Genomic DNA, 12,098 nt, shown 5'->3' on the forward strand with positions numbered 1-12,098 from the left:
TTGCAATATTCTACTGCATGTAGATTTCCACTCAACACATTCCTCAGAATTTACAGCATCAATGTCCCAAAAAAATAGCCTTCAGCATTAGCAAAAGCACGCAAAAACATTTCAATACTCTTAATAGAAATGAACAAAAAAAAAATTCTTTTTATTTTCGTTACTTTCATGGCAGAAACTTTTTTACGACGATGTATATATGTTGTTAGCATAGTAAAAACGTAAAGACAATGTTACTTAATAATTGAATGGAAAAAGAAACTAAAAAAAAACTAGTGTATCGGGTAGAAACCCAATGCGGATATATTCACACCGTCCCATAAAAAGTCTCGCGGATAGGCCAAGCTTCGCTTGGCAAATGTTTGAGGGATCAAGCTCCAGCGGGTATCGCTTGGCGAATGTTTGAGGGATCAGGCTCCAGAACGTAGGCCAAGCTTCGCTTGGCGAATGTTTGAGGAATCAGGCTCCAGCGGGTAGGCCAAGCCTTGGCGAATGTTTGAGAATCAGGCTCCGGCGGATAGGCCAATCCTTGGCGAATGTTTGAAATCAGGCTCCAGCGGGTAGGCCAGGCGAATGTTTGAGGGTTCAGGCTCCAGCGGATAGGCCAAGCTTCGCTTGGCGAATGTTTGAGGGATCAAGCTCCAGCGGGTAGGCCAAGCTTCGCTTGGCGAATGTTTGAGGGTTCAGGCTTCAGCGGGTAGGCCAAGCTTCGCTTGCGAATGTTTTCAGGCTCCAGCGGGTAGGCAGCTTCGCTTGGCGAATGTTTGAGGGATCAAGCTCCAGCGGGTAGGCCAAGCTTCGCTTGGCGAATGTTTGAGGGTTCAGGCTTCAGCGGGTAGGCCAAGCTTCGCTTGGCGAATGTTTGAGGGATCAGGCTCCAGCGGGTAGGCCAAGCTTCGCTTGGCGAATGTTTGAGGGATCAGGCTCCAGCGGATAGGCCAAGCTTCGCTTCGAATGTTTGAGGGATCAAGCTCCAGCGGGTAGGCAAGCTTCGCTTGGCGAATGATTGAGGGATCAGGCTCCAGCGGGTAGGCCAAGCTTCGCTTGGCGAATGTTTGAGGGATCAGGCTCCAGCGGATAGGCCAAGCTTCGCTTGGCGAATGTTTGAGGGATCAAGCTCCAATAGGAAGCTTCGCTTGGCGAATGAGGGATCAGGCTCCAGCGGGTAGGCCAAGCTTCGCTTGGCGAATGTTTGAGGGATCAGGCTCCAAGGCCAAGCTTCGCTTGGCGAATGTTTGAGGGATTCCAGTGGATTGCTTCGCTTGGCGAATGTTTGAGGGATCAGGCTCCAGCGGATATTTCCAAGCTTCGCTTGGCGAATGTTTGAGGGATCAGGCTCCAGCGGATAGGCCAAGCTTCGCTTGGCGAATGTTTGAGGGATCAAGCTCCAGCGGGTAGGCCAAGCTTCGCTTGGCGAATGTTTGACAGGCTCCAGCTTGGTTACCAAGCTTCGCTTGGCGAATGTTTGAGGAATCAGGCTCCAGCGGGTAGGCCAAGCTTCGCTTGGCGAATGTTTGAGGATCAGGCTCCAAGGCCAAGCTTCGCTTGGCGAATGTTTGAGAGATCAGGCTTGCTTCGCTTGGCAAATGTTTGAGGAATCAGGCTCCAGCGGGTAGGCTGCTTCGCTTGGCGAATGTTTGAGGGATCAGGCTCCAGCGGGTAGGCCAAGCTTCGCTTGGCGAATGTTTGAGGAATCAGGCTCCAGCGGGTAGGCCAAGCTTCGCTTGGCGAATGTTTGAGGGATCAGGCTCCAGCGGATAGGCCGCTTCGCTTGGCGAATGTTTGAAATCAGGAGCAAGCTTCGCTTGGCGAATGTTTGAGAGATCAGGCTCCGGCGGATAGGCCAAGCTTCGCTTGGCGAATGTTTGAGGAATCAGGCTCCAGCGGGTAGGCCAAGCTTCGCTTGGCGAATGTTTGAGGGTTCAGGCTCCAGCGGATAGGCCAAGCTTCGCTTGGCGAATGTTTGAGGGATCAGACTCCAGCGGATAGGCCAAGCTTCGCTTGGCGAATGTTTGAGGGATCAAGCTCCAGCGGGTAGGCCAAGCTTCGCTTGGCGAATGTTTGAGGGTTCAGGCTTCAGCGGGTAGGCCAAGCTTCGCTTGGCGAATGTTTGAGGGATCAGGCTCCAGGTAGGCCAATTCGCTTGGCGAATGTTTGAGGGATCAAGCTCCAGCGGGTAGGCCAAGCAGAATGGCGAATGTTTGAGGGTTCAGGCTTCAGCGGGTAGGCCAAGCTTCGCTTGGCGAATGTTTGAGGGATCAGGCTCCAGCGGGTAGGCCAAGCTTCGCTTGGCGAATGATTGAGGGATCAGGCTCCAGCGGGTAGGCCAAGCTTCGCTTGGCGAATGTTTGAGGGATCAGGCTCCAGCGGATAGGCCAAGCTTCGCTTGGCGAATGTTTGAGGGATCAAGCTCCAGCGGGTAGGCCAAGCTTCGCTTGGCGAATGTTTGAGGGAATCCAGCGGGTAGGCCAAGCTTCGCTTGGCGAATGTTTGAGGGATCAGGCTCCAGCGGGTAGGCTGCTTCGCTTGGCGAATGTTTGAGGGATCAGGCTCCAGTGGATAGGCAAGCTTCGCTTGGCGAATGTTTGAGGGATCAGGCTCCAATGATAGGCAAGCTTCGCTTGGCGAATGTTTGAGGGATCAGGCTCCAGCGGATAGGCAAGCTTCGCTTGGCGAATGTTTGAGGGATCAAGCTCCAACAAGCTTCGCTTGGCGAATGTTTGAGGGATCAGGCTCCAGCGGGTAGGCCAAGCTTCGCTTGGCGAATGTTTGAGGGATCAGGCTCCAGCGGATAGGCCAAGCTTCGCTTGGCGAATGTTTGAGGGATCAAGCTCCAGCGGGTAGGCCAAGCTTCGCTTGGCGAATGTTTGAGGGATCAAGCTCCAGCGGGTAGGCCAAGCTTCGCTTGGCGAATGTTTGAGGGATCAGGCTCCAGCAAATATTTGAGGGATCAAAGTTGCAAAAAATCATAGAAAACATTGATTTTGAAATTTTGTATGAAACCGAAAGTTTTTTGCTTTTTTAGAAGCATTGGCTGTTCCTGCCATGCCCAAAATCTAATCAGTTCTTCCTTGGAATGGCACCTATCGATTGCAAAAAAGAAGTCTCTACGATGTCTAGTTTTTGAGTTATCGTGTACATTAACTTGCTTGCTTGCTTGCTTGCTTGCTTACAGAAAGCGAATTTTTCGATTTTCTCAGCAATGCCTTAACCAATTTCAAATCTGTTTTTTGCATATGATGTGGAATTCCAGGCACAAACTTTTTGCGATAGAACATAACTTGCCATTGTGCTTAGTTTTGCTGAAAAATCCAAAAAACTGATTTTTCAATCTGAACAAATTCAATACATTCACACGTGAAAACGGTGTGAATATAAAAAACTTTTCTTTCTTGTTTCTGGAAAAATGAAATTGAATTAGATTCGTTCTTCCTTCACTCACACTGACTGCTTCTAACTGCACACGGTTCAAATGAAAATTTAATTTTATGTGTTATGTTCTACAAGCCATCGTTTCCCTCTTTTTACTAAAAAATAAAGGAATTTTCTACTCTCTATCAACATTTAGTTGTGTGTTTTATGCATCATAGAGAATAGCGACGAGGATGTGCTGAAATGCTTTAGCATGATGATGATAGTCGGAGAGTAAAAATAAAGTTTTTTTTTTCACAAATTTTTATGTATTTTGCTGTTATATTTCTTTTTAGTATAGTACATAATAACAGCAGTTGATGAGGGTACATGAAGGTCAGAATGAAAATTCTTTGAGAATCTCTTGTTTCTTACTTTATTGAGTGGGAGAATGCAACAAAAGAATGAGAAGGAATTTTATGATCTGTCTTTGAGGATTTGTTAAAGTTATAGGAATTTTTTGTTGCATTTTTTGATGGATGGCTTGTTATGACTTTAGAAATTATGGTTTATGACACAGGAAAGCACATCATTTATAGGCAGAGGCCTAAATTTTGGAATTATGGTCCTTGATCGAGTCTATAATCGAGTTTTTGGAATCTGTACGACCAGCGAAGTAAATAAGTAAGTAAGCCGAAAATTTGATGAAATTCGGTTCCAAACTTGACTAACGCAAGCCTATAGTCCAGTTTTTATCCATATGTCTGCCGTGTGCTTTCCTGGGACTGTTTTAACAGTGGAAAATTAAATTTTTGTTGAGAATGAATGTAAATGATTCTAAAAGTCAAATCAAATTCCAGGAATTGACAATTTTTCAATTAAATTGAAAGTCATTTAGCATCCTCGAAGACATCCAACAAATTGTAAGCAAATTGCACAAATTCTCATCAAAAATGCACGAAAAATTGTGAAAAATGACACAAGAACATTCTATATTTAGCAACAATTTTCAAACTTGCAAAAAAAGCATGAATTTTCCTTCCTCTTTTAGAACTTTAAAAAACGGAACCGAAAAAATGAATTTTCCTTCCACTCATTATTTATTAATTTTTACTCTTTATTTAACGTCAAAAAAGACGGCAAACAGTAAAACGAAAAGAATGAAAAATTACGACGAAAAAAAGTTTGTTATTTTTTTACTGCTCCGAAATAAGAAATTTTCATCATCGCCAAAATGCTTCCTTTGGGTGAGATTTTTTTCAATAATTCATAACGAAAAGTTTATATTTTTATCATCAACTTTTTGTAAAAAATTACACAGTGCAAAAGCCAATTTTTACATTTGTCCGTGGCAAAAATTAATGTCAGCAGCAGCGAAGGAGCGAGGATTTCCAAAATAAAGTTTTTATCATCTATAAAATAAAAATTCAAACAAGAAATAATCAGAACTTGTACTTACTCGTTTACGGGTCTCATAATCCAATGCTCCAGCAACGTAAATGGCGCCAGTCATATTTTTTACAGCAAACGCACCTCCTATGTTACCGCTCGTGATCTCATATCGAATGCGAGACGCTATTTTGAGAAGAAAAAAAAAATAAGAAAAAACATGAGGAAAAATTGCTTTAACATAAATTTCAATTCTTATGCTCATTTTAACTCGACATGAGAATCAACAGAAGATTCTTCGTTCCTTTTTGTGTGTGTGGCAAAAAATGGACATCAATCATAGTTTATGTTCTTTTAGTATATATTATTTGTGTGGCACTTTAAAAAATGTATTTTTTTATCTCTGACAACATCATATAGGAAGATGTGGATGATTGAGGGTTCAAGGGATGGTAAAGGATGGTTGTAAGGATTTTGGAATGATTTAAGGAATTGAATGTGATTAACTTTATGATTTAATTCTGGTGAATTGTTCCCAAAACTTGGACTGAAAATTCTGGCAAATTTTCGTTAAAGTCAGGCGAATTTTGATAAATTATTGGCAAATTCTGGTTGATTTTTGATAAAATTTGCTAAAATTTGACGAATTCTTCCAAAGGTTCGATAATTTCCGACAAGAACATTACAAAATTTGTCAAAAATCTGATAAAATCAGACAATTTTTGTCAAAATTTGGGCAAATTCTTCTAATTTTCTTACAAACTTTGTGAAAATCTCACAAGATCTGCCTGAATTCTGACAAAACTACCCAAATTTAGACAATATCTACCAAAGTCTAGCAAAATTTGCCAAAAGTTTGAAATATTAATCTGAAAGTCTGATCAGTTCTGCCAAAGTGACAATTTTGCCTCAAAATTTATCAATTTTATGTCAAAAATGTAGCAGTTCATTCCACATCCATTATTAATGCCCAAAAATTTGATACACTTTACTCAAACATTTTAAAACAAACATCTCCATTTACCGCCTTTAGATGTCGAAATTCAATCCATTTACACGAATTAATCAACATAATTTTGAAACTTAAATAAACAATTGCTCCAAAAAAAAAAAAGAAATCCTTAATTAAACACCTCAAAGGCTAACAATACAATAAAGGTACGAAATATCAACAAATGTAACTTCAAACATAAATTTATATCCATGATGAAAACTATCAAATTTAGAAAATAAACAAATCATTAAATGAATTGAATCTGTTTTTTAGCCGAAAGGATGTAGATTAAAGGGGAATTGAGTTGTAAAGTTTACATAGGAAACCATAAAGTTGATTGTGATAGAAACATAAACGACACTTATGTGCTATTTTTATGCAAAACTAGTGTCGTTCTTTTTATTGACAATATAAATTTTCAAATGATGTAGAGTTTAGTTTATGAACATGAAAGAAGCATTATAAAATATGAGGGTTGTTGGATGTTGTATAGATGCTTTTAGGTTTATAGCAGAGCCTGAAGATGACTCCAATTTTGTATCAAGTCAAGCTGACTTTTCCATTCAAAATGCAAGTCGATTTCAAGCTCTGGTTTGAAGTTGAAGTCATTAGACAGTCGTCTAGATGCTGTTAAGGCACATTCACGCTATTTGAGTATATTGCCGTGTACACATCTACCTAACGTTGTCTAAACTACTATAAAGTCTCGCTTGAGCATTGCAGCATTAAATTATATCAAATTCATAAATTCACCATGGTTCCCATTCAGTTTAATCAATTCTAATCAATAGCTGACAACCCCTTTTCTTAAAATTTAATTCATCAAATCTCAGATGTAATCGATATCCTTCTGAAACACTCCTTAAGCCCTACAGGTTGTAAGTTAAGGATTTTATAAATTAATTAGTAAAATCTCTTCACAAATCCAAACCATCCTTCACAGAAAATCCAGATAAAGTCAAAACAGTCAGTTTAACCCAGGGTTTTACCTTGAATTCTTAAGAATTTAATCCAAGAAGTCCAAAAGCCTTCAATTAACCTTTCTCAGCATACTTCTTGGAATTTTTAATTCTCTAATCCTTAAGTCAGTAAAGTTCAATCCCATTCACATCAATTTCAGTTCCTGAATTCCAATTCTTTTGATTTCGGTTCCTAAAATCCATTTCCTTTCTATTTCAGTTCCAAAACTCCAATTCTGCTGATTTCGGTTCTTAAAATTCATTTTCTTTATATTTCAGTTCCTAAAATCCATTTCCCTTCTATTTCAGTTCCTAAATTCCATTCCTTTCAACTTCAGTTCCTCAATTCCATTCCAACTTCTATTTCAGTTCCTAAATTCCAGTAAATCTCAACAAAAAAACGCCCAATCTTTCCCCTCCAACATCATTATCAATAAATTACATCTCGAGCATGAGAAACCATAGACAATATACGAGACACAAACAATGTGGAGAAAAATTTAAGGAACGACAACACAAGCTAAAAAGTATAAAGGCAGCAGAAAAAAACTGATTTCAAGCCTCATTGTTCACAATTTTTATTAGCGTAACTTTTGTTGTTTACTCGCGTTGCTGGAAAAAATAAAGGAAAAACAAAAAATAATGACAGCATGAGGAGGAACATTCATATCTCAGAAAAAAGGAACAAAGAAAAAATTCTTATATTGAGAAATGAATTTGCGTGTACGAGACACGTACTTTTTTATGTGAAACTCAAACCCAACTCGTTGCTTCATCTCATGTTATCACTGGAATAATTTATGATATAAAAAGAAGCACTCAGCAATACATCTGCTTGTTGTTTTTTTTTTCTTTACATGTTCTTGTTATTGCTTCTTCTTCTTTTTTTACGCTTTGATGGATGAAGAAGAAGTGCTTTGGTATATTCGGTTTGGGTTTATTGGGTTATAATTGATATGGAACTGTTGGGCTTTGAGACTTTCGTTTTGTTGGAGGCTTTTTTTGATAAAATTGTGGGATTTTTAAAAATGAGAATGATTCAGGCATGTGTAGACTTGAAGTTGATTTGAAAATTGTGTACATTTTACAGTTTAATGGATGAGTTGATGTTTAATGCTGTGTATTCTTTGAAATTTTAGGTAATATTATGACTGTGTCATGCATTTGGATAAGAATATGAGTTAAGCTAGCTTGGAAGGCAGCTTTGGCAGCTCCATGTCCCAGGCTGACTTGATTCTGGCCAAAATTAAATTACACAAATGGAAAAATTTGGGATCTATGTCAATGTAATGCCGGATTGGACTTAAACCGACACCAAATCGACGCCTAACTGTCTTAAAATCACATGTTCAGCTTTTTAAGTGATATTTGCTGTCCACAATTGGATTATGAAGGCATTAGTTGTTCTTAGAGTTCTCCTCAATTCATTCTCAATTGTCAAACCTTACACAAAGTCAAGAAACTTCAAACCAACCCCAAAAATGCGCTCAAATCCCATCACAACCTGTCTTCCTTCATTTCCCCTTTCATTCTTCATATAAAACTGCTTACAACAAAGCACAATTCACTTGAACAACATCACACAAGCACGCTATACGCGTAAAAATTTAAGAACAATGAAGAAGAAAAACACCAGCACAAATACAAACAGATATGCTTTATTATGCGATGGTTATAGAAAGTAAGAATTGGTTGACGATGGCAATATTTTATGTCAAAAAAGCCGCGGCAAGCAAAACAAATTTGCCTCATTGTTGTGGAGCCAATTTTTTTTTTATGCTCTCACTTTAGATTGTCATTCGTCTGATAACGCATATTTTACGTTGTTATGTCCTTCAATTTCTATTGCTTGTTGTTGTTGTGATTTTGGCAGATTTTTGAGTTACTTTTTTCAATATTTTCAAGTCATTTTGCTTTTGTTTACGTTATGAATTATTAATTTTTAATAAATTTTCTTTGTCAATTTGAATGAATAAATATTTGGAGTTTGGAGATTAAAATGTGGGATGAGATTGTGGATGAAGGGAGTTTATTGGATTTGTTGAAATTTATGGTACTGTGAATAAAGTTGCAGATTTGGTTAAAGTAGCCCGGAAAGCATACGGCATAGAAATTGACGAAAATTCGACTTCAGTCAGATTTGACTCTGGTTTGAGGCCAGGTCTCATCGAATCTGGTTTGGCGATAGAGTAAAGCTTACTAGGAGCTCAATTGCGGATTTCGCCGTGTGTATTTCGGGTCGACAATCGTTAGCAGCACTTACTTTGACAATTGACAATGTTGAATTGCTTAACAACTACGCAACATTCGACCGAGTGACATAAATGACCATATGACAGCCAAATAGAAGCTTTTTTCAATTTAATGCTAACAAAAGAGCTCTAGCGGTGCCTCAATATCTCCTTGACAGAGCATTACAAGCTCCCCATCGAAGCCACCTTCATTTGCATCCCTCGGGTATTCATAACATAATTTCCACTCATCATAAATGCATAATGCATTCAACGCATTCAACATCAATTCAAATTCACGAATGCATTTTAAAAATCATTCCATCATTCGCAAACGCATAAAAGAGTTTCAAAGCTCTTGAAGAATATCAAACAGAAAAATCATCTCTTTTTTTACCCGCGATGCAAATATTCTTCAACACTTTTTTTTAAGTAAAGAACTAAATTGCAACATAAAAGCTTGTGTGAAATGTTTACATCATACTTAGTGTTATCATCGTCAAGGTTTTTTTTTATGCTGCATCTTTTTTTTTTGTGTGCTTCAAATGCTTTCAACTTTTAAATGGATATATTCTGTGTTGGATTTCTATTTATAGATCATTTTTTCTTTTGTTGCATTTTACTGCATTTATTTCAATTGAAATGCAAACATTGAAGGATGTTGGAGTGAATCCGAGTAGCATTAGTCGGTTAGTCGATCCAAATGCCGGTCTCAGGTCGATATGACTCTGACTTGGTGTTAGATTCGGTTTCGATTCGGTATCATGCTGGGGTTACGCCTGGAACCAGTTTTTGGATCGATTGACTATCAAGACATACTCATACCGGCACTGAGTCCGATTTTGGATCAATTAACCGACATGTGCTATTCGGAAATCATGCTGCAAGCATTGAAATATAGCTACTGATCTGGATCACTCCTGCTACCGCTTTAAGGTTTTTAACTTATTTGTTCAAGATTTCTCCAATTTTAGCTCAGACTCCGTACTAAGTTGTCTCAATCAATTCAACCATACCCCCCGATACAACCACATTTATTACCAAAACCCAATGCATCACATAAACTCGCAAACATTTCATAATTTCATGGATATATGAACATTGGTTTCTGTAAAATATGACATTTTTGTTTGATGCTGTTTGAATTTTTATGAATTTTTTTTTATTTATTTATTTTCTCATTTTGACTGAGAGCTTTTTTATGTATGTGCGATGGGTGTGTGAGAGCTAGCATGCTGTGTAGGATACACAGAGACAAAACAAAAATAAAAAATATTAATGGAAAATTCGTGATGTAATTTGATAAGCTGCTTGTGCAATTCTATGCAGTTTTTTTTTTTTGTGGAAATGGGGAGATAAAAATGTGGTTTTATGGCGGATAAATTATGGAGTTTGATATGGAAATTATAATGATTTTTTAAAGAGATTAAGGGGTTTATTATTCTGAGTGCATTTATTAATTCATTGTTGTGCATTTTAGATGAATTTTGGGGAAGGGAATTATTGCTGTCATGTTTATGGTTTGGTTGATTAAATTTTAAATTATTGGCATTATGTAAAAATAATCTGAGCTCATTAGTCAATTTATCTAAGCTTCGATTGGTTTTGATCGTTTTCGGCCAGTTTTGCTCATTCTCGATCAGTTTTGCTTATTATAGGCCAGTTTTGCTCTTTTTTTGGGCAGTTTTTTGAACATTTTTGGTCTGTTTTGTTCATTTCCGTTTAGTTTTGGTCAATTTTGTTCATTTTCGGTCAATTTTGCTCATTTTTGGTCAATTTTGCTCAATTTTCGGTCAGTTTAGTTTATTTTCGACCAGTTTTCTTCAACTTAGTTCATTTTCGGACAGTTTTGTAAGCCTTTGATCAAATTTGTTCATTTTTGGCAAGTTTTGTTCATTTTCGATCAGATTTGTCCAGTTTTGGCCAGTTTTACTCATTTTCGACTAGATGACTCAACCCTTTATTTTATACTTTCAGTCCCACAAACAACCTCTCTCAAAAATTTCAAATAGACCCTCAAACGCAATAATAAATCATGAAGGTAATAATGATGATCATGAGAAATTATCATTTGAATTTATTGTGTCAAATTGACTGCGATATTATAATCATTTATGTACATCCATCTCATACATATGTATGTAAATGTATTTTCATGAGATAAAAAAAGAGTAAAATTTCACATTAAAAATGTCTAATAAATTTATTTTTCCAACATTTGTCGCGTAAAAAAAACGGTGAAACTTTTACTCATGCTTGATAAATTGTTGAATAACTCTTTCATGATAGCGGAAACATTGTGTCGCGTATAAATTTTGATTATCGGTAGAAGCATCCGGAATGGAATTCAAATTCATCGCTTTTCCAGCTATGAAAAACCGCACATGCCATAGGGTAGATAGCGGAAGGGATATATGAACAGAACACAAAAAATAGTATTTATTATTTCATGAAATAACTCATTTGCAACATCATAATTGATTATTATCTCATCTACTATGTTTCATGTCTGTCTATCCACTCTACACTCTGTTTATGGTAAAACTCATTGAAATTTTTGCTTAGGGGCAGAAGATCTCCTTTTTTATTATTTTATTGCGTATGTGAGTTCACATAATTAGTTTTTATTTGTGAGGACATTCGCTTCTGATTGAGTGCAATGTTGATAAAATGAAAACATTATAGAACTAGATGACTAGCTTGATGGATTGGTTGAGAGTTGGCTTGACATTCATGATGTTGGTGACTTGTTTGAGATGTGGAAGCTTATCAGGGAAGCAGATGGGGTTGATATGGCTGAAATCTTGGTCTAGAGCGACTTGACTTTGGTCTGCAGTCTCTGGTTTGAACTTTATTGAATCTGGCTTATGACTAAGGTCATGCTGGACTGAAATTGGATTTACTGCCATTTTTACGACGCTGTGTGTCTTCCCGTGAGTTTTTTTAATCCAAAAAATTCAAATTTTAGTACATTTAGTAGCACAAACCCCAACAAATCATGTGACTTCTCCCTCTACCCCAGAACAACATCAAGCAATCTTCACACAAGTCTCCCCAATAAATAACTATTTTTTTCCTTATATCGTCACATACAGCACTAAAATTTCATAACATTTGAATTTTATTCACTGCTCCAATTTGCATAAATATAAATTATCATGAAATTTTGTATTT

At 37.6% G+C, this 12,098-nt stretch overlaps 1 protein-coding gene across 1 annotated transcript in view; it reads right to left on the reverse strand.

Moving 5' to 3' along the window:
- The window catches only part of CadN (neural cadherin), a 122,850-nt gene that overhangs the window by 43,107 nt on the left and 67,645 nt on the right, over positions 1 to 12,098 (reverse strand). Inside the window, 1 exon segment of the mRNA XM_070638485.1 lies at positions 4,811 to 4,926. Within this exon segment, the coding sequence (XP_070494586.1) occupies positions 4,811 to 4,926 (116 nt within the window).

The sequence above is a fragment of the Chironomus tepperi genome, unplaced genomic scaffold, assembly GCF_022539635.2.
Source record: "Chironomus tepperi strain 1889 unplaced genomic scaffold, CSIRO-AGI_Ctep_v1 contig_174, whole genome shotgun sequence".
NCBI lineage: Eukaryota > Metazoa > Arthropoda > Insecta > Diptera > Chironomidae > Chironomus > Chironomus tepperi.